The sequence below is a fragment of the Embiotoca jacksoni genome, unplaced genomic scaffold (assembly GCF_022577435.1).
Source record: "Embiotoca jacksoni isolate LCO1_2020_lvr unplaced genomic scaffold, fEmbJac1.0.p SCAF_1, whole genome shotgun sequence".
In the NCBI taxonomy this organism is placed as follows: Eukaryota; Metazoa; Chordata; class Actinopteri; family Embiotocidae; genus Embiotoca; species Embiotoca jacksoni.
Genome location: NW_027185229.1, coordinates 4,271,506 through 4,298,138, shown reverse-complemented (window position 1 = coordinate 4,298,138; position 26,633 = coordinate 4,271,506). Strand labels below are relative to the sequence as shown.

At 42.3% G+C, this 26,633-nt stretch overlaps 2 protein-coding genes across 4 annotated transcripts; both read left to right on the top strand.

Moving 5' to 3' along the window:
• The first annotated feature begins 128 nt into the window (after positions 1 to 128).
• On the top strand, positions 129 to 18,294 carry LOC138202800 (sortilin-like). The gene is made up of 20 exons (XM_069157076.1): positions 129 to 417; positions 7,093 to 7,155; positions 7,255 to 7,328; positions 7,431 to 7,533; positions 8,211 to 8,372; positions 8,550 to 8,623; positions 10,307 to 10,356; positions 10,430 to 10,557; positions 11,371 to 11,515; positions 11,685 to 11,840; positions 12,446 to 12,558; positions 12,695 to 12,797; positions 12,934 to 13,102; positions 13,222 to 13,406; positions 13,491 to 13,680; positions 14,188 to 14,304; positions 14,479 to 14,587; positions 15,220 to 15,332; positions 15,443 to 15,569; positions 15,662 to 18,294. Exons 1-20 carry the CDS (start codon positions 181 to 183, stop codon positions 15,674 to 15,676), a joined length of 2,433 nt encoding a protein of 810 aa, XP_069013177.1. The 5' UTR covers positions 129 to 180; the 3' UTR covers positions 15,677 to 18,294.
• Positions 18,295 to 19,110: 816 nt separating this feature from the next.
• On the top strand, positions 19,111 to 26,262 carry mdm4 (MDM4 regulator of p53). Of its 3 annotated transcripts, none has more exons than XM_069157104.1 (11): positions 19,111 to 19,307; positions 19,813 to 19,900; positions 19,992 to 20,066; positions 20,629 to 20,762; positions 20,887 to 20,936; positions 21,381 to 21,445; positions 22,675 to 22,771; positions 22,857 to 23,017; positions 23,219 to 23,401; positions 23,567 to 23,635; positions 23,713 to 26,262. In XM_069157104.1, exons 2-11 carry the CDS (start codon positions 19,829 to 19,831, stop codon positions 24,280 to 24,282), a joined length of 1,476 nt encoding a protein of 491 aa, XP_069013205.1. In that variant the 5' UTR covers positions 19,111 to 19,307; positions 19,813 to 19,828; the 3' UTR covers positions 24,283 to 26,262. The 3 variants fall into 3 exon arrangements, with proteins under 3 accessions (XP_069013205.1, XP_069013189.1, XP_069013198.1); XM_069157088.1 differs by having other exon boundaries at positions 19,112 to 19,307; positions 23,204 to 23,401; XM_069157097.1 differs by lacking the exon at positions 19,111 to 19,307 and adding an exon at positions 19,393 to 19,639 and having other exon boundaries at positions 23,204 to 23,401.
• Positions 26,263 to 26,633: the final 371 nt, after the last annotated feature.

Here is a 26,633-nt window from a genome sequence, read left to right as displayed (position 1 = left end):
TGAGAGCGCGGGTTATTCTGGTCCTGACCAATCCCGTGCCGCAGTGGATGGGCCGTTATTGAAGATGCGTTTCGTTGATGGGGGGGCGGAAGGAGGGGGGCGGCATGTGGAGCCAACTGGTGGGACGATTGAGTTTCGTCTTGCTGCAGAGCTCCAACTTTCTCAGTCTGCAGTCCAGCCATGATCTCCGTATCTTGCTTTGTGGCGCTCGGGTTGTTTTCGTGTTCTTTGGGCAGACTTCCGCAGCCCGGAGAAAACTTGTCAGGTCTGAGGAGGATGCCGAGGGAGTTGGGAAGTGATGAGGAGCGACATAGTTTGGCGAGGACGGAGCTCCCGAGACGCAGCGCAGGACTGAATGAACAGACATGCACAGCCCTGAGTGGAACAGAAGCAGCGCTGCTGAACAACACCAACACTGTAAGTGAATTTAATCCCACAAAAATCAGATTAAACTCAGTCGGTCTCAGGGTGAAAACAGTCAGCTGCAGATGTTGGACTGGACTCATGCACAAGCCTGACTGTGGTCACTCACTGAATATCACTGCGATCCTTTAAATCACTACTTTTATACAAAGGCATTCTCGCAAGTGCGGTGTTATGGATTTTGATGCTTTATTTAGTTTTGCAAATAACTTTGTATTCTGTTTAGAAAAGTGTTTAAGCTTCTAAATATACATATATATATATATATTATCATTATTAACTCCTCGTGGAGCTGCTCATAAAGTCCCCTTCCAATCATTTTAATATCACATCAAGCAACCATCATGATAACTTGACCACCTCAACATCATAAATGTTGCTGTATGATTTGACAGCATCTTCTAATTGAATGAGGACAGGTGGGAACTGCTGTTAAATCTGTCAATAATAGGTGAAACGATTAGTTGATTAATCAATCAGTCGATCTAAAAGCTACTTGGATAATCAAACTATTGAAACTGTCAAAGTGCCAAACATGTGCTGAATGATTTCCTTGTCATGAAATATAATTCAGTTTATTTGAGTTCAGGACTTAAATGAATGTGATACGAGAAGTTTAAGATTTTTCACAGTTTTGTAGTTTCCATCAATAAACTTTTGAATCCATCAAACAACTGGCAGAATAGTCAAAACCAAGAACAGCAATTAGTTGCAACCCCAATAAAATCTCCTGCATTTTTTCCCCCCATTATTTTGGTCTTCAAGATGTTACAGAGAAGTTTGGCCTGTTTAGCCCAACAGGACTCGCTCAGGGCTGAAACTAATGTTTATTTCCATTCCCTCTTTTTCTGTCACTTTCTTGACTAATCGATCAATTGTTTAGTCTACCACATGTTTCATAAAGGGTTCATTTTATTGAAAACAGCAGCACAAAACCTCAAGAGAAGCTAAAACTAAAGAATCGTTTAGTATTTTGATTTAAAATAAAAAAGAATGTTTAATTAAGGATCTAAATTGTTGCAGATCAATTTTCTGCTTACAAATCAATAATTTTACAGATAGTTGCAGTTTTAGGCCAGCATACAACAATACAATAAACAGAAACTATAGCAACGACTAGAGAACTTTGAATTTGTAACTCAAAAAGTGGTTATTATCAAATAATTACTTAGATTGTCCCATGTCTTCAGATGTTTTTTTTATTTGATCCTGATTAATGTAGGTCATCAGACTCTGGCTTATGATGCCGTGGTGGACTAACCGTGCTGTGTGAATGTAACCGCAGACATATGTAACGGTTCAGTTGTGTTCTTCCAGGCTGGGAACACAGGTGATCACATCTGAGTCGCGTCTTTCAGTCTCATACGTGGGATCAACAAGGAGTGGCTGCCTGGTTTCCAATTCTTCAATGTCTGCCTTTAAAAAAAAAAAAATATCACCCCTTTTTTTCTCCTCTCCTTCATCTCTTTCAGTCGTTATCCTTCACCAGATCAAACAACAAATCGTGCTCCTTTACTGCTGCTGAACACGTTGTAATAGGAAGCATGACCCTGATGTCAAGGGGAATGTTCAAGAATAACAACTCTGTCCAAACGCCGCAGAGCTCCACAGGGTAGTCTTCTTATTGTGTGTGTGTGTGTGTGTGTGTGTGTGTGTGTGTGTGTGTGTGTGTGTGTGTGTGTGGGTGGGTGTGGGAAGGAGGGCGGGGGGGATGATTGAAGAAGGGGCTGTTACATCATATCTGTGGCTCAAACACCTGGGCTGGCTTTTGAGCATGAAAACGATTAGGCGTGCTCTCGGAGAGCAGACTCCTCCCGCCTCCTCTTTTCCCCTCACAAACATTCCCCACGATTTATTTTTTTTTGTCTAAACTTGATCTGATCGCCGGTGTGGACTGATGTCTGAGCTCTCTGTTGTCAGACCTGCAGGGCTTCATCAGACAAGACGCAGTACGAGCACTGAGATCAGTAGTGTACAGCGACGCTTGTGTCAGCAGACCAGTTTAACTTGTGAGTTTCTTTTTTGTGGTGTTTTACTCCCAATAGATGACACACAGGATGTGTTCTGCTGAAGTCAGACTTTCCCCTTATGTTCCCTGTTTAAGCAGGTTTGTGTGAGATTCATTTAGCTGTCAGGTTACAAACTAGCTCCCTGTTGCTGTTTTGTTTTTTCTCCTCCTTAAGACACCGTCCCGTCCTCTTTCCACTCTGGCCAGAAAAAACGTAGAGAAAAAACATGTTGTGCTGAAAGCAGCGTCGCTGGGACGCCGCCAGCTGTTGGAGCACCAAGAAAAGCAGCCGAGTTGATGCTCCACATGGAGAGAGAGAGATTTAGGGGAAGTATGGGTTGGTTGATGCTCAGGGAGAGACGTCCACTGAGATCAACTAACTACAAAAAATCTGGCTTATAGATAATTAATCAGGAATTTCTTGCAAAGTTTTTTATCAGCAAAAATATCAAAACTTTGATGGTTAAATGTGAGGATTTTCAGTTTTTCTCTGTTGTGTACCATAATAGATTGAACAAGGCATGAAACTACTCAGTTATTTCTCAATACATTTTTTTACTGAATAAAACATCAGAAAGTCTACAGCTGTGCTTTGAGGCTTCGGAAACTAGAGGGTGATGGGAATGCCATTCAATGTGCAGTTATTTGTCATGAGTTAAAGTATGTCTGCAACTGATAGTTATTTTTAGTATTGATTCATGTCAGTTATTTTATTGAATAATCAATGAGCTATTTGGTCTTTAAAAATGTCAGAAAGTAGTGTTTCCAAGGTAGAATGTGTTATTTTGTCCCCAGCAGTCCACAACCAAAACATATTCAGTTTGTTATCAAGGAGAACTAAATACACCAACAAATATTCACATTTAAGAAGCTGGAATCAGATAAAAAATTTTTTATTAAAAAACAACTTGGAACAATTATTTCTTAAATATCAAAATAGTTGGTGATTGATTTTCTTTTGATCAGCTAACTTTTTAATTTACTAAATTGTTGCAGTTCTAAACCAAAGATTTGGAAAAAATCTAACTTTGTAGAGAAAAAAGATAATGGCTTAACAAAATGATGACAATTCATCTTGACGGGGAAATCAGTGTTTGTCAAAACATTTCACTAAAAACTAAAAATGTCAACCTTATGATGACACGAGAGGAAAAGCCTGGTGATCACTAATGTGAGTAGGATTTATCTGCTGAGTGTTCTCAATGTTTGTACAAACTTTCATGGCAATCAATATTAAAACATAAATGATGCAGATTTGTATATTCTGGGTCAAAGCCATCCGTATAGAGCCATGCTTCTAGCATGTAATGCCAATATCTAACACCATAGACTAAATCCATTTAAAAAAAAAAATCATCAGCGTGGTTAGTTTCAGTCCTCTGCTTCTCTTCGTTTCTGTTTTTCTTGAACAATAAGATTCCTGTGGACATTAATCCCAGCCAGGCCCCAAAGCTTCGCCCTGCAGCAGAGACTCGGTCTGCGCTGCTTCAAGCGTTAGATCAGAGTCGCGCAGTGTTTGACCTCCTCCTCTGAAGTTTCGCGTGTGTAAACATGGCTGACGCAGAAAGTTAAGACCTTGAGCAGGGCGAATAAGGACCTCATTGTGCCGGCGTCCGAGCTTGGAGAGACAGAACTTCACTGTGCTCGCACCCACCATGTCTGCGTGGACATGCAGTGGGTGTGTGTCTGCGTGGACATGCAGCGGGTGTGTGTCTGCGTGTGTCAACATGGTTGCTCAGTGGTGGAAGTTGAACGTACTTGACGCACCTTAAACGGCAGAGTGTGAAGAGCCGGGCCGCACGGGGAGGTGAGATCATCCTCTTCAGAGCACAGCTCGAGCCCTTACACTCATCTCGCAACGCTGCATGAGGTCATGTCTGGTTCGCAAGGCCACGTCCAACTGGGTCCAGCACTTATCTCCTGATTTTGATTGCTGACTACTGTATATCTTTTCTTCTCTTTCGTCACTCTTTTGTTATTCCCTCCACGGAGCAGGACGGAGTAATCCTGTGCCGCCTTCCTCAAGCATTAAATCTACATGATCTTACGCTGCACTCCTCGTGACTTTTTCAACTCGAACCCAACTTCTAGCTGACCTGCTGTATAATGCATTTGTTTCGCTGCCAGTGAACTGCAGCTGTGGCCGAGTCAGCGTGCGTCTAGTCAGGGTTTCAGAGGAACAGATGTGGAGAACACCCCACTAGTTAAATCTAACACAGGTGTACAGGCAACTGGGAGAAACATTTGCAAAGAGAAGACACAACATGAGACGTGTTGACGTCGTTGTGACCTGAGTGGGAACGTCTGAGATTTAAACTGAACTTTAGGAAGTCGTGTTTCTGTGGGTCGCCTGAAAGCGGCATCTTAGTTGTCTAGAAAACGGTTCCCCTCGGGCCCTTTCTATCTGTGCATCCAGATTAAATGGGTTTCCTCCGGTGTTGTGTAGAGTTTGTACAATATGTAAAAGCCTGAATGGATCTTTGATCAGGATCCCCGAAATCCGGTCATCCAACAAATGTTTAATCACGTAAAACTATTTCAAATATCCTCAGTATTTTCTTGGATGGATGGAAAGTTGTACGGACGTTCATGTTCTCCAGAGAACGAATCATTATAACTTTGACGATCATTTCATTTTCCCTTTATCACAAATTGTAGGTTGACATTTCCATTTATAAAATGCTGTGGTTTACGAGAAACTTCCTGCAAGACCCGTGACATTTCCATCTGCCTCAGCCTGGCGTGGTAAACATTACACCTGCTTAAAAACTGTAGCATGTTATCATTGACATTCTGCGCATGTTAGCATGCAAAGCTTCGCTTTAATTAAGCATCGCCGTACAGAGTTACTAATATCGACCACCGCCAACAAGGTTATCCTTTCAGGGCTGTTTGTTTGTTTATTTTTCAGCATGATTACTGAAAAACTACCGGCTGAGTTTTTAATGAAACACATTGGACTGGTGAAGAATGGGCCACTGAAGAACCTGCTATGTTCTGGAGGGGATCTGAATCCGGGAGCTGATCCATGAGTTGTTGTTTACTTTAATCAACATTGCGAGACAGATGCCATGTATCCTAAAATCCAGCAGATGGTAGTAAAGTTCAACAGTGATAAAACATAGGCCATTCTAGAAATACAATGACTCAATATCACAATCCACGTTCACAGTGAGAAGTGATCCTCTGGGACACACATGTACACGCTCATACTTAATACAGCAGTCGTTACGGAGCACTCAGGAACGGTGGGTCTGTCAAAGAGAACTGGAACCAGTGCATTTCAAACACGGCCACAGTTGTAAATGTCCCGGGACATATATAGTGTTTGTAGCTCTCTTTCTCTTTGTATTTAATATGTTGAGAACATTTTAAATCGATAAATCCTCCGTCTGCCGACTCGTCTAGCTACCACTACCCCACAAAGACACTGATCACTGGCAGTGAGTTAGCAATATGAGGAAAACTGGATGAACATGCATTATGATTTTTCATTCAGAGATTATAAAAACAGATGTGTGATGTATTAACATTGACGCCATCATGCTTATTGTGAAGATAGATAGAAGAGAGAAAACATTGTCAAATTAAGTTGTTTCCTTTGACAGATTGGGAGCAGCAACACTGCGGTTTCATGGAGTGATGCTTTTTGGGACACATGATGCCTTTAAAAACAATTCTTTTTTAAACTGATCATCAGATTGAACAGACGACTGCAAAGGAAGGGAGGAAAAGCAATTAAATGATCAAAATGGGAAAGAAGCGATGGATGCAGGGGGAGTGCGGTGAAGTGATTAATGCAGGAGAGATGGAAAGTCATGTTCACGCACTCGGACAGCCGAGGCAGGCCAGTTTCCACTGGACTTGTTTACGAGGAGTTTCCAGCAGGCAGACGGCAGACCTGGCCATCCTCCGTGGCTTTATAGAGCTGCACGCAGACTCTCCAGGGCTGTGCTCACCTTGTAAACATCTCTGCAGCTAACGAGAGGAGGGCAGAAACCTTCCTCAGACTCCAAACAATGTGAGCTGTGGCTAAATGCGTTGCTCAAGAGACGTTGCTCAAAAGACCAAACACTTGAACGTCACTCTGGCTGAATGGACGGGAGTGTTTGCAGTCAGAGCACTTTCAGGTTCTGGTCTCAACTCTTTCTACTCCTCATTATGTCACACCCAGATTTCATTTTACTTAGAATTTAAATTCTGTATTAATAAATGAAGTGTATTAATAAGTAGGTGAACAGTCAGGTAAACGGAATACATTCAGCCTTAATGTTCAGCATGTTGTGTGTCTTGTGAGCTCTTGTCGTGCTCAGGACATCAACGGTTGTGTTGTTCTGTGGTCGCAGCTTTGTCCCTCAGACAGGAATGTAGGTCACACACGCAGAGTGCATTCAAATGGACATTATGGACAATTCATCCCGTCCTCCCCGGCCGATGTGTCGAGCGACAGAAACACACAAACTACAGTGTTGTGTTTTGTTTTGTGTGTTTCAGACTTCACCCTCCACTATTGTGTGTTCTGCGGTCAGTGTCCCGACACAGTAAAAAAGCAAAGAAACTCCCAAATGTTTCAAATAGTCCTGTGTGGTAGTGAAGAATAACTCAGTGACTGTATTTCTGATGTTTCTAAAACGCGTGTTTGCTTTTGTCTCTCGTTTCAGTTCATGTTCAAGGTGCGAACGATGGGTTCACTGTCGCTCGCCTGGGTGGGAGACGGATCAGGGGTGAGTGCGTTTATGTGCGTGAAAGTATTTCAGTGTGAATGAAAAAAAAAAAAAAGGAATCCTAGATGATTGTGTCACTCCAACTCTTTCTCCTTGCAGGTGCTGCTGGTGTTGACCACGTTTCAGGTGCCGTTGTTCATGATGCGTTTCGGCCAGTCGAACCTCTACAGGAGGTGAGAAATGCCTCGGAGCTGGCAGCTGCACGGGATGGAAATGGATTCATACATGTTGTACAGTTGTCTGAGGGTCTAACTGCGTCTTTGTCTCTGTGTCAGTGAAGACTATGGGAAGACGTTCAAAGATGTGACCCACCTGATCAACCACACCTTCATCCAGACGGAGTTCGGCATCGCCATCAGTCCAGACCACTCGGGGAAGGTGAAAATATTCTGTTATATTCTGACCTGTTGACGTCATGACATCATACCATTATGCAGCGTAATAGTGTAACTTACATAAAACAACAACAACAAACATGGCTGAAAGCAGCTCCACAATGGAGACTTCACTATAACACTTCTTGTGTTGCAAATTGTCTTGAAATTATTAATACAATCCTTTTTGGTATTTTGTTATATCATCAGAAATATCTTCAGCACCCTGAAGTAGTATTTCTTTTAGGGCTACATCACCCACACAACTCTTTTATGTTTATTAATATTTTACACGTGGAAGATGCAGGACTCATGACAATTTTGTCTTAACTCAGTAAAACATCTTCCAAACTTTGTTTCTCACTGCTCCTCTGTGTGGAAAACAGACCCAACCGATTACTGTCATTTTCAAAATATTTGCGTGTGAAAGATGAAGTAGTCATAAATGCCAATTTGATTTCCTGGATTGTCTGGTGACATCCCCAAAATAGGATATAACAATATAAGTGACTTCAAATAGAGAAAGGCAGCAAATGGCGGACCTGAAGATTCTCTGTTTTCAAACAGGGATTTATAATGTTTTATTGATTATACAAATAGGTACAGATCCATTTTCATGTCTATTAACTAGGTAATAATGTGACTGAGAGTTTGAATCCCGTGTCTTTGTTTGGTTTTCAGGTGATCCTGACTGGTGACGTGTCAGAGATCGGAGGATTTCGACTGTTTCGCTCGCAGGACTTCGGCCTGACTTTTGTTTCGGCCAACTTGCCGTTCGAGCCGCTCATTCAGATGCTGTACAACCCCGGGGATTGCAACACACTGCTGACGCTCAGTATCACGGTAGCAGCATTCAGTTTGACAAGAATTCAGAGTTTTGGTGAACAAAAGTGGAGTTGCCTGCCTCTCTCAGATGGATGCTGGACTTTTATCCAAGGCTACTGCATTTTCAATCAGGCATCTCTGAATAAGCAGAAATAAATGAGACCTGTTTTACTGACTAAGCTTTTTTCCCTACAGCTGGACCTGTGGCTGTCTGAGGACTTTGGCGCCACCTGGAGGAAGATTCACGATGGTGTGTGTTTGGTCAGATGGTGAGACTTTCCCCTTTATCAGTCAGTGTTATTATATGGCAAAAACACACATGACAGGTTTTGTAACAGTTACCATAAAACAAACGTAAGAGACTGGACGGAAATTACTGGGGTGGTTTGTCGGGTGACCAAATCCAAACAAACCAAAAGTTGGGCAAAGATATGTTTGTGTGTGACAATGTGGGACACGTTACCAACGCTGAGAGTTAGTCAAAAATGTTGATAACTTGGGACATAATAACACACAGTGTACTATGCAGGGTACAGATTAGGCCTTTAGCATGTGAGGGCTTAAACAAAATATCTTCTATTTGAATGCACCTTTCTGAACTCCCATTCGAAGCAAATAGAGTGAGAAAAAAAGGAAACTACAGTTTCAGTTCCAACTTTACAATATGAGAAACGCAAATCACTTTTTTATCTGTCTGTCAATCCTCTTTGGGTTTCAATGGGAATGTCTTTGTTGCAGCTGCATGTCCAGATTTTAGAAAAACGTAGTCTCAATGTGCGGGACATGGGACAAGGGCTAAAAATGCTGTGCAGTCCCCCATAAAGTGTGGTAACTGGTCACTGCAGTGGTGAGGGGAGCTTCTAGCCTGCTGTTACCAGACACATTCACTGTGTTAATATATAGGTCGGTCCACGCTCCATAGGTTGCATCCGGATGGGCGTCTACCTTGCGTTACTTTTGAAACTACTGGAGCAGCCTTTAGGCAATCGGCAGTGACCAACATATGTCATTAATGTCATCACACCTCCGCTGCTCTCTGATTGGTCCGTCCTTCACAGTGGCTGAGTGAACGTCAGTGCGAACAGGGTTTCCAGACTATGAAAAAAGCTGAAGCTGTAAGCAACAGTCTGGTGGAGCCAGGCTGGTGGGCTTCAGCAAAGGTTCGGTTGTGTGACTCTAAATGTTGCATAACTTTGCCACAGTTCTGTTATAATGTGGAATAAAGTGAACACAACTGTAGGACTGTGAAAAAAGGCAGAGAACAGTCTAATTTATCAGATTATGAACCCTCAGTAACAGTTTATATGTCAGTCATGTGTGCCTGCCGACCACTGACACATGTGAAACAGCTTTGTCCATGTTTGTTTCCCCACAGCGGACATGTGCATCTTTGCTTTCGGTAAAAGAGGAGTGTGTGTGTGTGTGTGTGTGTGTGTGTGTGTGTGTGTGTGTGTGTTTGTCCATTGTTGTTTTTCCAGCTGTCTTTCTCACCACAGTTCGGATCGCTCTCCTGCATCGTACACCAGAGTTCACATGAGGTTGTTGGTGTCAGCCTGCGGTTGTCATAGCACTGCATTGTGGGAACACTGTGATAGCCCTGCGTGACCACAGCTGTCATTTAGGGCCTCGGCCTAAATTGACTGCCTAGCGAGGGAGCTGAGGCCGCTGTCAGAGTGAATCATGAGTCATCAGTGGCATTCTCATTCAGCACGCAGTCCTTGAACCAGCAGAATCTGTGCAGTGCGAAAACCTTCATCCCTTTTGGCAGCAAACGAAACCAGAGGGGGCTTGGAGCGCAGCCCGGGGGGAGGGTTTCTTTGAAGAAACCGTAACCATAATCTGTGATTTCTACAAATTCCAAGAGTTTGAAGTCGGACGTTCTTCAGACGTTAAAGAATGTGAGCACAATTAGATCTCTGCCTCCCTCTGATTCATCTGCTTCTCACACGTAGGGGTCCAAAGAACAGCATCTACTTTACAACAAACTACAATGGATCATGCAGTAAGTAACATAATCGGCCACGTATGAACATATATTTCACATACATATAATAACCTCACCGTTCTCCTGGTAGACGACAAAGGGATGTTGGCGTTAAGGAAGACAGCCGACTACGGTAGAAGTTTCCGGACAGTCGCGACAAGAGTTTACTCCTTCGTACTTGGAGGAAGATTCGTTTTTGCTTCCATCATGACGGGCACGGTATGTGTGTGCGTGTGTGTGTGTGTGTGTGTGTGTGTGTGTGTGTGTGTGTGTGTGTGTGTGCGTGCGTGCGTGCGTGCGTGTGTGTGTGTGTGTCTGTGAGTGTGTGTGTCTGTGTGCATGCATGCGCCTGAATGTTTGCTTTTCTGCCTTTACGGCCTCTAAGATTGTGCAACTAGAGAATGTGTTTGTTTTTGTGAGTCTGTCGGGCCCTGTTGTGTGTCTAATGGATCTTCATTGACATAAATGCTAACAATACATATTTATTTGTACACCTGGTAGGATCTCTTCACACAAATCATGAAAAAAACATGTGAAACCGTGTGGTTTAAGAGCTCCAGTCAGTAGCAGTGTCTGGGAAGTCTGATTGAAAAATGTCTGAGCCTTCAGTGGCTCTAACTTTTTCTAACAAGTTCCAAGTTTGCCAGTGCTAAATCTGATCAATCTTCATGTTGAGATCTGCTCACAAAACGAGCAAAATCCAGTCACCTAAAGCTTGTTGTTGTAAAACTTTCTGATGATTTTGAGGTCAGATACAGATCACATCTTAAAAAGTAGCAAATTTACCTTTTGTTTTTATATGTTTGGGAGCTGAGTGCAGAAAACCTTTGCCAGCAGTGTCATACAGGTGTCTGGATATTACAGATTTCTTTTTTTTTGTAGTTATTCCTAACAAAGCTGCACCCTCATCTGGCATAATAAACTCTAATAATTGCATTTAACTTTATTTTATAACACTTTACAAGCTATGTTTCTTTGTTTACTCAATGTGTGTGTGTGTGTGTGTGTGTGTGTGTGTGTGTGTGTGTGTAGGGTACAGAGCGTGTGATCCACGTCTCAGTGGACGGAGGTGAGCTGTGGAACATGGCTCAGCTTCCGACAGTCAACCACAAGCAGTTTTACTCCATCCTGGCAGCCAATCAGGACATGATCTTCATGCACGTGGACGACCCCGGAGGTAAGAGCCAGCGATGGCGCTGAATGTGATGATTGATGCGGATGCTGACGATTTTGACAGTGTTGATAATGACGGATGATGTTGAAGAGTAAAGTTGAAAACACAACTGTGTGTGTGTGTGTGTGTGTGTGTGTGTGTGTGTGTGTGTGTGTGTGTGTGTGAGGAGCAGACTCTGGTGTGGGAACCATCTATGTGTCCGATGACAGAGGAGCTGTCTTCTCCAAGTCTCTGGAGCGCCATCTCTACACAACCACAGGAAGTGACACTGACTTCACCGCTGTTACTTCCCTCAGGGGCGTCTATATGACCAGTGTACTCACAGAGGGTGAGTTAACACACTGTTTGATTTATATTCCTATTTATTTTCCATTCATTTAATTAGGAAAAAAAAATTGCAAATACATAGTTTTTAACCCTCGAGTTACAGTATTATTATTTCACAGTAGTGCAGTTGTAAGCAGGGACTTTCCCTCTCTGGTGCGTTTATGTACAAGTGGAAAACTCCAACATGAGAGTGACTCAGCTGCTGAACAGCAAACACTCCAATTTCTCTCCACGATGGCGGATGATGATGTTTGCTTTTTTTTTTTTTTTACAGCAGAGGCTGTTTGAAGTCCACATTCCAGCCTCAGACTGAACGCACCCTCAAGACACACTCAAACTATCGCTTCTAATACCTCCAACTCTAAAAAAGAAAGGAGACTCAACGCGCAGTGTTTAATGTTCTTGCCTCAGTGCAACAAACTGTAAACATCTGCTGCTGAGAAGGCAGGACGTCAATCTAGAAACTTATGAAACGCTTTGTTATCATCGTGAAGCTGTTTCTTGTTTGTCTGCAGTGTTTTGCGCTAAAACATGCAAAGTATCCACTGGGGTCCTGATGCTAATTCAAGTTATTGTTACGCACTTTCCATTGTGTTCTCTTTGCAGATGGTGCGGTGGAAACAGTGATCACCTACGACCAAGGAGCAATGTGGCAGACGCTGCGCAGACCCCAGAACAGCCACTGTAACACCGACACCTCCACCAACCGACCCAACAGAGTGAGACACACCAACACCAATATTTATTGGATTTTTTTTTTTTATATGTGAATGATGCCTGTTTTTGTGTGTGTTTGTTTTACCATAATCTTGTATAATGTCAAAGGGAGACTGAGCTTTCGACCTGTCTTCACAGTGCACACTTCACATCCATGCGTCCTACAGCACCACCATGAAGATGAATGTCCCCATGCTGCCGCTCTCCCAGCCCAGCGCAGTCGGCCTCATTCTGGCCCACGGTAAAACACACACACACACACACACACACACACACACACACACACACACACAAACACACAAACACACAAACACACAGAGATCTTTCAGCACAGTCGTTGTACCAAATGTTTCTTTTCCCCCTCGTTCTCGCTCCAGGCAGCGTTGGAGATGCCGAGTCGGCTCTCTCCCCTGACGTGTACGTGTCTGACGATGGCGGCTACTCGTGGCTGCTGGCCCTCAGGGGACCCCATCACTACGCTATCCTGGACTCTGGAGGCCTGCTGGTGGCTGTGGAGCACACCAACTCACCGGTCAACCAGATAAAGTGAGAATAACTGATCACTCTCTCCTTATTGTGGAATTTCATTTTTTATCCCGTCACTTCGTCTGTACATGTTTTTCTTTTTGGGCCTCTTTCCCGTGCCGCCTCCGTACACCCCTCAGGTTTTCCACAGATGAAGGGCAGTGCTGGCATACGTATAACTTCACCAGCGACCCGCTTCACTTCAGCGGCATGGACAGCGAGCCCGGCTCTCGCTCCATGAACGTCAGCCTGTGGGGCTACAGGAACGACTTCAGCAAATGGGTGGTGATCACGATCGACTTCAGGAAGATACACACCAGAGACTGTGAGTATGTGGTCGAACACCGGTGACGTTTCATTCGTGTTTCGGAGAGCGTGCCTTGTCTTAGTGCGTTCGTTGCTCGTGCAGGTACAGAGGGAGACTATGTGCAGTGGCTGGCTCACTCTGCAGACCCCACTGGATCTAATAATGGATGTGTGCTGGGCTATAAAGAGACCTTCTTGCGCCTGAGGAAAGATTCAGTCTGCTGGAACGGGCGGGAATACGCAGTCGCCAAGAAGCTGTCCCCATGTCCCTGTACGGTGGACGATTATCACTGGTATGTCCTTTTTACTTCCATCTATTTCTGTGTAAGAAAGTGAAAAACTATAGTGGATGAAGTCCTTCTTCATTCCATATTCAGCGACAGCGACAGACAGCCAGAGACATCACGTTTTCAGGATGTCCGTCCATCCATTTGTCCTATTCTCGTAAATGTGATATTTCAAGAACAGTTTGATGAAATTTGTTGAAACTTTGCACGAATTTTCACTTGAACTAAACCATGAACAAAGATTAGGTTTTAGGGTTCAAAGGTCAACGGTCAAGATCACTGTGTCCTCATGTCCGTCCCATCCATCTGTCACATTCTCATGAACCTTAGGAACGACTTGAGGTCATTTTTACAAACATCCAAGTGGAGTCAAAAATGTTCCTGTTCAAGTGTTTGATGCAATATTGTGTTTAAATCTTCCGAATTAATAAACAAACAGTTCGCCCAGGGGTGCCCAAACATTCGCACGCAGCAGTAGAAGTGTGTACAGCTGACCCAGCTTTTGTCTTGCAGTGACTTTGGGTACTACCGGCCAGACAACAGCTCAGAGTGCGTGGAGCAGGAGGAGATGAAGAGCCGTCCTTTGGAGTTCTGTTTGAATGGGACGACCGAACAGCTGCAGACCAGCGGGTGAGGACTATGACAAAGCTCCCACTAACCAGAATAATATACAAATCTGAAGATGGTGTCAGGCTAACATGAAACTTAGTTACACTCACACATACACGACATAAGACGGAGAAGTATTTGCAGTCGGCCGATCAGTTGTCCTTTCATGTCCCTGTGTTTCTCCTCACATTTAAGCTACCGGAAGATTCCCGGAGACCAGTGCGAAGGAGGTTTCCAGCCGGACCGGAAGGAGACCGACTTGAGGAGGTTGTGCACCAGCAACGCCCTTCACCCCAATTTTCTGGTCAGTTCTGCTCACTGTGACAAAGAGACAAGGTGGATTAGAAAGACAGTAGATCTGTATGTCATGTATCTGGTTAATGGAATATTGGGACACCTTAGAAAACCATCAGGGGAACCTTTGATCTTCAGCAAGGTCAGCACCGAGGGTGTAAAATGGGTTCTCTTGTAGCAGTGTGACAGTAACCAAACCTAAACCCAAATGACAGATCTGTTTTTGTTTGTCACAATTCTTCATCTTTAATACATGAAATCACATCCTTGAGGTTTATATATTATTTATAAATATTATATTTGTTGTTTTTCATTATGTCACGTTTTGTTGATAGGCCTACTTTTCGAGAGGGCAAGTCGAAAAACCTTTTTGCAGTTCTTTTTTTTCTCCCCACCTTTCCACTGTGTTTTTGATGCAGAAATAACAAGTCAACATGGATGATAACTCAAGATGACCTGAGCTATACAAGTATTGTTATTACCTATACCAGTATACTGATATAGTTTTTCTGTGTTTAGCAGGATAATCTCAGTTTCACTATATTTCTCAGTAATAATACCCTCTCTTGCCTAATTTTATCGTTCAGAGAAATACAGTTTCTTTCTTTCAATTTTAAGATATGTCTCTTTCTGTCTCTGCAGACCGAAAACAGTTCCTCGAACACTGCTGTCATAGTGATGGTTGTCATAGCGATCCTCCTGACGAGTGCTGTAGCAGGTGTTTGGCTGGTTAAGAAATATGTGTGTGGAGGACGGTCAGTTAACCTTTTTTTTTCTCATCTCACCACTCCCAACCATAAACACCAAACACACTTATGTTCTGTTTCTGACTTTAAACATGCACTTCTTTTCATTTTTTTTTCAGGTTCCTCGTGCACCGATACTCTGTTATGAGGGAGCACGTTGAAGCTAACAAAATAGAAGGAGTGGATGACATTGACACCCACTACATGGAAACAGGGAAAGCACAGTACAATGAAGATTCAGATCAGGTATGTGATGCTGTGCTAAAGGCCCTATTTTTAGTCACATTTTTTGATTATCTTATTATTAACTCAATTATATTGTTTATGTCTCCCTGTAGGACCTCTTAGAATAAGATTTCTCCCCACTCAAGGTTCTTCAAGACAAAATTAATGCAGTCTTTCATGACGCCTGGGCATTGCTGTTGCTCCCACATGCTGATTAACATCTGCTTCTCACTTCCCGCTGTCCCCTGGTGGCTGGAGGACTCAGCAGCGGCGGCGGGCGACCTCTTATTTTGCTTCCTTGTACCAGTTGAAGCTCCCTCAAATAGGCGCGCTGGCGGTTTGGAGAGGGGAGGAGGGAGGACACACAAAACCCAGCGCAGAACAGAAGACAGCCTCTAGAGCTCCCCGGAGAGCTTTTGTTATCTCTGTCATAGAAAGTTCTGGAAAGACGGTTGAGTGTGAATATGTGCCCTGTTGTGCTCTGTTATGTGTCCTTTCATAACGAGCTGAGAAGAGACGGCCTTGCACTGCGGAGGCACAATACAGACGCTACAACTCGGCTTGCAGAAAGTTTTTAACGGGGGATGAGGGAACTGCTTAGAAACAGAACACAGTAAATAATCAGTATTTTAGCTCCGAGGTTTTACCTGCTGTCAGTTAAGTTGTTTTTGTACTCATTAAATTTAAAACTTGCCAGATACAGTTAAAAATTTGTGATATCAGCTTCACCAGTCACTAAAATTAGGCACACGCAAATATTTAAAGATGACTTGAGTATTATTGAGTTCTAACAACTTTTGTTTAAATGAGCATTTTCCATTTTAAAAGCAACTCCAGTGAGCAGTATTATCTCTTTGTAAGGTGTCTGGTCACTGTTTCTGACTAGTGATATTTCTGTTTTTACAGCACCGTGTTTGGATCATAACAGGAAAAAACTGACCAGGAGTTTAACAGAATCCCATCAGGTGATTAACTTTAGATGCAAACCTCTCAGTACACTCTAATGACTCCAGATAAAACTGCAAAAACTATTCAGTAAAGACTGTTATTTCTTATTTTACATAAATTTAACAATGAAAATATATTTAAATTGGCCAATATTAATAGTCATGCCAACCTGTTTTTTATCAGTTCAAGTAATGTTAACTCATTTGGTTGATAAACAAGTCTCAGTGACCAGAACAATAAAAAAATAACAAATAGTTGCTATTAAAATGCTCATTTAAGTAGAACTTGTATCGACTATTAGTTACCAGAATAAGTCATCTGAAATTTATTGTCATTCAAAATATTCAGTGAGGATTTAATTGATTGTGTTTTTTTTTTTTTAAAGCTCAATGTGCAAAAGATTGACATAACTAAAACATACATACGGCACATACCTACAGACATGCAGAAATATATAGCAGTAGGTAAACAATTACAACACAAAGTGCACAATATAATCACTCTAACTAAGAAGAATGTCAGCTAACAAGAACAATAATAAGAGATGTTTGTGTATCATTTTTTAGTGCCTGGTGAAACTGAATGTTAAAAGGGCCTGTCACTACGGTGAAGATTTAAAATGTAAACAAATTGTTTTGATTACAGCGCAGCTTAACAGCCAACATCTTCTACTCTCCTGTATGTGTGGTGAAAATGAAAGACTTGAATTATCGCCAAAGCACTTTTACTGTTTAGTTTTTGAATTCTAGAGGTGAGGTGGTAAAGATGAAGCGTCACCTTCGCTCGGCATTGTATGAACATGAAGGTGATGCTATCCGAAGCCTGTTACTTGAACTGACAGGATGCAGCCAATCTGTTGCTGTTGTTGTGGTATGTTTGTGTTTGCATTTGGCTGATATTTCCTGCATCTGCCAATCCCCACATGCATTCGTCTAATCATCTTAATGCAGGTATAATCATCAAAAAACATTAACAATAGTATTTTTAAAGAGTTTAAACATTTCTGGAATTATATTAGTGCAACCCAAAGACATAATCCCACTGATGCTGCAAAATATTCACAATAACAATAAATTTGGCATTAATGCGTCTGATGACCATCGAGAGTGTAAACGTCATTAACTGAATTACATCTATTTTCCAGTAGACTCTTCTCTTTGTTACGTGAGTTGTTTATGATGAGATGTTGGCTGGCTACTGTTGCTTTTCTCTGCAATGTAAGAACTGTGTGACTAACATGCAGGGCTTATGGCTAATGCTCGTATTCTCCAACAGAGGCAATAATATCCCAGCAAATAAGCTATTGCAATAAGCTGGCCTAACATTGAGGCATATTCTCAAGGACCGTTTGGTTGACTTTGTCAGATATGAAAGCAAATTTATATGCTTGATGCTTCTTAATTTACACAGCTATCAGTAAGAAAGAAAAAAAACGCTTCTTACTGGATTCAATGTTTTATTTTTGCACTGTATCGACAGATCTGTGAAAATGTTGCATTTTGTTTTACTTTGCATACATTTGTAAAATATTAAGGCCTTGAGTTATGACTTTGTTCACACCTTGTTTTCTTGACAGTTTGCTAGGATATCAGAGATGAGTATCTCTGAATGAAACTATCCTATAGGACAGATGTTTTATAACAATGTTTGTATTTATGGAATGCAATAACACCATCTCTTTTACATCTGGTCACATGTTTGGGTATTGTTACGGTTTCTACAAAGGGAATAATACTTGATTTTAAGGGCTCTAATAGCAAAATACTTCCTACTAAGATATAAAAAGAAGATGCAGAAATTTTGAAGGTGTGGTCATTGTGTTTTAGTATTATTGGATCAATTACTGAAAACTATGTTTCCCTCTTTCCTGCTGTCACAACAAGAGGAATCAGTCAGTCAAGGTGAAATGAAGTAAAAATTCAGATTTGGCCTGTCAGCTTATTATCTTTATTTGTGTTAACATATTTTTTGCAATTATCCCTCTATGTGGTTATCAAGCGCTTGATGGAAGGATGTTTTACAATTTAACATTGAACCTTAGTTTCCAAAATGACATCAGTGCAGTGAAACAGCAAACGTCACTGGGAATTCAAAAACAAAAATACAACCGTTTTTAAATCACCTCAAACATTTTTTTTTTTTGCATTATGTTCTGTTAAAATCAGTTTTTATACTAAAGTATCTGTCATAGGCCAATATCTGCTGATAAACAATCAATATAAATACTTTACATATCAGTCATGTCTAAGAATAACTTTTGGGTTGAGCATTTATAAATGGATTACCAACATTTATGACCAAACAGAAATAATAAACAATTCACTTATTTTTTTTTTCTTTAAAATGACACTTTGTAGAAAGTGATGGTCATGCTTAATTCTTAGGAAGCTTTATATTGCTTAGAGAAACAAATAACAACATTTTAAATGTGAGTAAAATGTAGCACCAAAGTTTCATTAAATTATAATGTGACGGGACTGTAACTGTTTCCAGGTCGCAGATACTCCCTAAACCTTGTAGTTTCTTTTTGAATAAGCGGAAGCCCCTCATGCCACCGTGAGTACTTCTTGTCCACCAGTAGGGGGCGCCAGAGTCCAGCTCTGTATCCGGAAGTTGTGTCGCCACATTCATCGTTTTGAATCTGTAGTTTAGCTAACTGTCTCCTTGCTCGTTAGAGTTAGCTCGGTTTGAAAAACCCCTGCATTTAGTTCGCTGGCTATTTTTTTTTTTTTTAAGATGTTGTCTAGCTGTTAAGACAACGGTGCAGCGTGGAACAATGTAGCAGCCATGAAGTAGTGTTAACCCTTCACGGTAAGACCATTCTTTAACCACCGTATTGTTGAGGAACTAGCTAGCTTTAGCTGCGTCGTTACGTTCGCTAACACGTTTCCACCTGCCAAAGTTCCCGAGGCTCCAGTGCTCCTGTTAGCACACAGGGAAACCGGCAAGTGGGCATTTTTGTCCTGAACGCGGTTTTTTTTTTGTTTTTTTTAAATCTAAAGTGAGCCCGGCTGTTCGAAGACAATAAATACTGTCGCAGGAGGAAACTGGTGGTGGAGAGAGTAACGCCAGCTGTTCCTGCGCAGGCTGCTCGGCTTCAAAGAAATGAGGCCAGCCGCATTTTACATTACGAAACCGCTCTGGTTGGTTGATGCTGCCGTTGAATTTGACGCTGTTCAAATATTACGAGCTGATTAAAGAGTCTGTGTTGCAGCTGTGTTCGTTGATGTCGGTGTGTTTTCAGCCGGGGGGGGGACGGTGTCCATCGGGAACGGGAAGAATCGCTGATATCGCGTGTCCTACTTTTGGGTTTCAGACCTCGTCGGTTTATTATGAGCTCCCTACCATCCCAGCCACCTGCCTCAAGCTCATCATGCAGGACACTACCTGGAGAAGGGAATCAGGTACCATTCGAGCGAATATACATTATGAACATGCATAAATCACCAACAATACATGAATGACGCCGAGCCTTTGGCGCTGATGTCCTCCCAGGTGCAACCAAAAGCCCCTCTCCTGCAGATTCTGCGTGTAGCTGGAGCCCAGGAAGATGTCTTCACACTTAAAGAGGTGAGCTGCGGTGACATGTAAAGTATGTTTGTCTTTGCAGCTTGATTTACCGGCTCACAGGTGATTGCATATTTCCGAAGGTAATTACAAGAGGTAAATAGTTTGGCTTGTAAGGTGCTCAACTGCCACCTGGTTTAGTTATTTAGTTTAAAGAAACAATATAAGACAATAGTATAAAAGCTTATCTTAAGTTACCAAAGAACAAGGCAAAGCCAAACAATAGTCAATTTACTGACCAATGTAACAAAGACAAGTAAAACAATTTAATCAGCTGGAATCAGCTGGAACCAGCGTGGTGCATTTTTCTTGGAAAGCTTTGGATCCCTGGTGTTTCCTCATATTTGTAAAAGCTGTTTTCACCAGAGCACAGACTGCTTTTACACATTACACATGCAAAGTTTTACCAACATCTTTTACCTTTTGTAAAAGTCAATGCAAGCAATACTCTTCCAGACAAACAACATGCACTTCTTGGTAATATAGTGCGATAAATCAACTGCCTATTGGTTATAATGTTCCCCGTGGGTGCCCTTTGACATCTAATATCCGTTGCCTTGTACAGGTGATGCACTACTTGGGTCAGTACATCATGGGGAAGCAGCTGTATGACAAACAGAGACAGCACATAGTCCACTGCCAGGATGATCCTTTGGGAGAGCTGCTGGAAGTGGAGAGCTTCTCTGTGAAAAACCCGAGGTATTCACCCACACAAAAAAATGGACCTTCTCTTTATAATCTGGAATGCCGGTTTATATATATCTGAACACAAACATATAAAATAAGGAAGTAAGTTCTTAACTTTTGTTTTTTGTTTTTACAGTCCAGTGTATGAAATGCTCAAGAAATACTTGGTTGTACTCGGTTGTTCTGGTAAGTAATCACTTCAGTTGATGGTTTAAATTCTTTGTACATTGTTTTTTGTGAAATGGTGTATTTGTCAGGCTGAATCAGCAAGAGAACATGCAATGTGTGAATTTGTTTTGTGTCCATTGTACATTTGTGATGTTTCGAAATTCAATCGGGTCTTTTCCTCTGCCCTTTGTGTTTGAAGATTCCTGGGAATACCATGAATGTCTTACTATCACACTCCTTTTCTAAAATATTCGTTCGTTCTTTCATACATTGTGAGTGCTTGTGACAGTTTCTGTATGTCTTGGGGATGTGGGGATTGTGCATAGTCCCAGAAGAATACCGTTTTTTCAGTGTGTTCTTCAAATCTACAGGGGGAAGGCCTTAGTAAGAGAGTGTGTAATACTATGATTAAAGAGGGGGGGGGTGTCCTTTTTCTGTTGCTGTGTTTTATCTGAAATGCAGACGCTGCAGAGAATCTTTCTGTGGGCCGTGAATGTGTTGAGGGCGGAGTGGAGGATCGTGGTCAGGTAAAGCCGAAGCATGGTGCTCAGAAGAAACAGATACCCTCGGCCTTCCTCACCTCACTACACACACTTAGGACTAGCAGGCTAAGTGAAAAGGCTGCTCAAATAATAATGCCTTTGGAGCAAAGGATAACACGCTCTGAATGACCAGTTCACGAAGAGTTAGTTATGAGCTCAGGTCGGCTTGTGTGTACTGAGGAGGGGGAGGTGAGGGCTGCTGTCTTCGTTGGTGTGCATTTTGTACAGAGTGGCACCGTCTCTGTACGACCCCATCCATGGTTTGGTCTGGTGGTATTTTCATCACTCTTTTCATGACCCACCAGCTCCACCCAGTGGATGGGGGGCAGAGTCCCTGTCTCTGTCTGTCTCAGAGTTCTCTTCTCTGCCCCGAAACTGGAGGGTCTCAGCTCTTCATCAGCCACAGGCCCAGTGATAACCCTGAACCTCTTCACCCAGCCCTGTGTTCCTACACCCGACTTTCCAGTTCCCTCCTAAATCCACTTATTAAAACTTATTCTAAGGCCTTAATGGATGCACTTTGTTTCTCAACATTATTGAGCTGCAGACAGATTTTTTTTTTTTTTTTTTTTTTTTTTTTTTTTTTGTCTTTATAAATCAGAGAAGTAGCTGTCTAGTTGCTGCATGAGCTTAATCCACTCTGGGTGCTATCAAATTAAAGATTAATCACATCTGGAAGCTGTTTCTCAAATACTTCTTTTTTTTCTAGCTGGGATAAATTAAATGTCCTCCTTCGTAATATTAGATGAATACTTACAAATTTATTGGTTTATTCTGTTTTCTTTCTATGACGTGCACACTTTTACCCTTAGAGACAATTTATTGATAGAATTATGTCATAAACACTTTATTTACTGCATCTAGCTCTGTGTGTTTAGAAGATAGAGCGTAGCTTAGAATAAAATACATTAAATCCAATAAATTTGCATCTAACTACATTAGAGTAGTACTGAATACTCTTACTTTCCTACCTGCTCTTCTCCGTCTGTCTCTTTGTTTTACCCACACACGCTCACTATTTCAAATCCACTTAAATCCTAAATTTGTTTTGACCTCCCTTCCCACTGGCCCTTTCCCTAATTGCCCTGCCCCTCGTTCCCTCTACCACCACCCCATAACCAGAGGCCATCCTGAAAAGGAGCTGCGAGTCCTCCATGTACACAGTCGAGGCTCTGTGTTCTTATTTTTGTCCTTCACATCTCCTCCTTCTGTAGATGTGTGGAGGTTTGGTCAAAGCAGGGCTGGAGGCCGGCGGCGACGGGCCTCTCCTGCCGACCCCCTCCCAGAGACGACCTCGGGAACCGGACGACGGTAAACATCCTGTTACGTAAACGGCAGCATGATCAGGACAGACCTGTTAGACAAGCACGAGTTTAACTGTTCTAAACCTCCGCAGACTCCCTTGAAGGCCTTCCACGCTCAGCCTGCAAACGACCCAAGCTGGATGTTACTCTGGACGAGTGGGACCTCTCCGGCCTGCCCTGGTGGTTTCTGGGTAATCTCCGTAATAACTACAACCGTAGGAGCAACGGCTCCACTGACATCCACACAAACCAAGTAAGAAACCTCATGTGTTGTACAAACAACTCTACCCAGTAAAATAAAAATACTCTGATTAAAGAAAAGCTAAACGAGGGTTCATTTAGAACGTTTGAAACTTCAAAAACTAACGGACGTAATTACTAAATGTTGGCAAACGGCCTAAATCGGTTCATTACAGTGGTGGTCTGACTGATGTGTTAGCTGTCTCCTGCACAGGAGGAGGACACGGCCATCGTGTCGGACACCACCGACGACCTCTGGTTCCTGACGGAGGGCGAGAGTGAACAGGTGAGCGTGGAGATGAAGGAGGCGGCGCTTGAAGAAGGAAGCAGGGGAGAAGGAGAAGCTCCACTTGAGGACGATGATGGAGGAGGGAAGGAGGAGAAGGCGGATCGAGAGGTAGCAGTTTGTCTACATTGCTTTTTCTGTGAAGATTTCAGCTTTTTATTCTGAAATAATTTTCAGTTAAATGTGTGATTTATTCTCTGTAATAACTCATTTTAAAAAGTCCGTTTTTCGCCATCATGTGTGAGATAAATGGCTTCAATGTCTTTCTTTATTTAGATGCAGGAGGAGCCAGATGAGGACTCCCAGTGTCTGAGTGATGACACCGATACGGAGATCTCCACACAGGTCGGTATGTCTCCATTTGTTGATTAAAACTACAAAGAGACCAGACTTGTGACTTTGTGATCTACCTTCTCCCTCAGGACGCGTGGCAGTGCACAGAGTGCAGGAAGTACAACACACCTCTCCAGAGGTACTGTGTTCGCTGCTGGGCTCTACGTAAGAACTGGTACAAAGACGTCCCTCGACTCGCCCATTCCCTTTCTGTTCCCGACATCCCCGCCTGTAGCTCTCTCACCACCCATGACGAGGAAGATGACAGCGACACGGGCATCGATGTCCCAGACTGCACCAGGACGGTGTCTGATCCTGTCATCCTGCCATCCCACTCCACAGCTGACCGACCTCTGCCCACCATGGTTATGGGGAAAGGCAAGGGGCCTCGGCCCTCCGGCTTCCACAAGGATGAGCAGCTCTTAGAAGGGGACAGTCAGGAAAGTCTGGGCATGGAGGTGGAAGATGTTAGGCCTGAGGCACTGTTGGAGCCCTGCAAGCTCTGTCGAGTGCGACCACGTAATGGAAATATAATACACGGACGCACGGCTCACCTGCTCACTTGTTTCCCATGCGCGAGGAGGCTACATAAGTTCCAGGCTCCTTGTCCCGGATGTGGACAGATCATTCAAAAAGTTATCAAGATATTCATTCTCTAAAAAAACAACAACACACAAATCCAGCTGTCAGGCTCTGGAGACCTAAACCACAACACATACAACACACACTTTAATCATACAGCTGCATGCTCGTAGATATAGTCTTTACTCGCAGATAGATACACACGATATCCGCACGTTACTCACCCGTCAAATCTACAAACTTATACAGAAAATATAGCACCTGTTCTTGGTTGCATGGTCTGTTTTACATCACACTATCTCTGAAGTATTGTGAGATCAATCCTTGGACGCAAGAGTTGGTCAAACCAAACGTTTGTTGTGGTGCCACATTTAAATAAGGGACACGCAAAGGCAGAAGTATTTATTTATTTATTAGAAGATCACATAGGAGTGCACAGTTCAGCATTTATTTGAGCTCATAAAAGCTTGTTTTTTCAGGCTATGTGAATTTTCTTCTGGATTATTGCATCACATTTGTTGAGTGGTGGCATTTAAGATCTCGTGTTTGTTGCCTGAGTTATGTTGGCTTTGTTTGATTTTCCTTCTCTCTAGATTTACTTCATTCATCATCTGGACAAACATGGAAAAATCCATGCAGGTATGTAACGGCAAGATATGTTCTTTAAGCTGCCTTTGCTCCATTATTTTTTACGCTTTTTGTGTGTCTCTGTAGGTATTGTGTTGCTAGGATTAGTTATGAAGACAACATTGAAGGAAGAACAGGCAAGCAAGCCTTTAAAAAAAACTATGATTTTGTTTTAAGCAGCTGCAGATTCATGAAAATGTCCTAAGGTTTTCTTTTAAAAATGTATTCTCAGCTTCAGTGAATGTATTTTAACATGCAAAGGTGGTGGCTTCAGTCCTGCTTCTCTCTAATAGTATTTTAAAATGTAGAATAGAATTTAACCTGCTTAAGGATGTACAGCTGAAGTATTACCTGCAATTTTTCTGTTGGTGGTAATTTGATGTTGATATGTATTCAATATTTACAGTTGCCGAACCTTCGATGAGAGTTATGCCTTCAATAAGATACGTCATGCATTTGTTGGTTCCTGTTTAAATGTTAGAAAGAGTAGTTTCCATCCCTTCCTGAACCTATGATGAATGAACAATTTCAGTGTATTTTGTATTTAAGCTATTTATGATTCTGTTTTAATTGTGACCACCTCGTTTGAAGCAGTAAAAGGCAGCACTTGTTACAGAGTTCTAATGTATGACTTACTAAGAGATGGAAAGAGAGAACAGGCTGAGCTACCGGATGTGCCCTCGATGAAAATGACCGTGCAGAACTTATTGGGAGTCAGGGGTTTGATTTACGCGTTACACTGCCATGTAATGACTTTGAATTTAAATTTGTATATTATAGATTTTATTTTGATGGTTCTGCATTGCCTGCAGATTGTATCGCTGGACCACATAGATGCTATTTCCTTTTAAGTGAGTGTGTGAGCCGTCTACAAATAAATACAGTATGCTTTATATAATTGTCATGAGTAAAATGTCCAGTGGCAGTTGGCCTTTAAACCTGGGCTCTGCTTAGTGTTGAGGGTGCATCATAGTTCCTCAATCTACTGTTTACTTTAATCTTTCTGCCAGCAGGGGGAGAGAAGTTTCAGTCTTGTGAGTGCCGCCCCACAGAACCTGTACAGTACCAGTAATAACATGTAACGCATATATAGAGCATGCCTCTTGTCGTGACTAGAGCCAGCACTGAGCTGGTGTGAGAACTATATTAACCATGTAAACGCTCTAAAAGATTAATGTAGCCTGTTGTATTTATCGGCATCCTTGTGTATCAAGAGAAACAAACTTCCACTAGATACAGACCTCATGTAATATTCTGGAATATGTAACATATTATATCAGTGATACTGGTTCAGATTGACAAGATATAATTGTGGCAAATACTGACATTAAGACTATAATATGCTCAAACATGGTACAGCTAATGTAGTTTTTTTTTTTTTTTCTACTTGTCATGGAATAAAAAGTATGTTGTTTTGTTTCGCAAAAAAAGACGAGTTAATTGTTTGATTTCGTGAATGGCTCGCAAGGGGGACAGCTGATGTTCTGTGTGTGTGTGTGTGTGGGTGGGTGTGTGTGGGTGTGTGTGGATGAAGAATAAGTCATTGTATGACAGGCCAGCTGTCATGTGTCTTCTCCTTCTTGACTGGGCTCTAGCACCTGCGACTCTCCTCTGCTTACTCACTGTTCTTTTGCTGCTTTCTTGCGTCTGCCTTATTTTTGTCCTGCTCTTGAGAAGTAGGACGGACACTCTACCCTCTACGGTGTGTGTTGCTGTAACACTGGGACTGTAACTGGTGCATAAACTCTACCGCTACTTTGCCCCAGGGTGTTATTTAGATACTGATTAGTCATATTCCCAG

Excerpts from the sequence above, each read along its gene's own strand:
- LOC138202800 (XM_069157076.1), top strand. The coding sequence starts at position 181 with ATGATCTCCGTATCTTGCTTTGTGGCGCTCGGGTTGTTTTCGTGTTCT. Across the intron at positions 7,534-8,210 it reads GTCCAGACCACTCGGGGAAG|GTGATCCTGACTGGTGACGT; the intron begins GTGAAAATATTC and ends TTTGGTTTTCAG. Across the intron at positions 10,357-10,429 it reads AAACTACAATGGATCATGCA|ACGACAAAGGGATGTTGGCG; the intron begins GTAAGTAACATA and ends TTCTCCTGGTAG.
- mdm4 (XM_069157088.1), top strand. The coding sequence starts at position 19,829 with ATGAGCTCCCTACCATCCCAGCCACCTGCCTCAAGCTCATCATGCAGG. Across the intron at positions 20,937-21,380 it reads GGTTGTACTCGGTTGTTCTG|ACGCTGCAGAGAATCTTTCT; the intron begins GTAAGTAATCAC and ends TCTGAAATGCAG. Across the intron at positions 23,402-23,566 it reads AGGAGAAGGCGGATCGAGAG|ATGCAGGAGGAGCCAGATGA; the intron begins GTAGCAGTTTGT and ends TTCTTTATTTAG.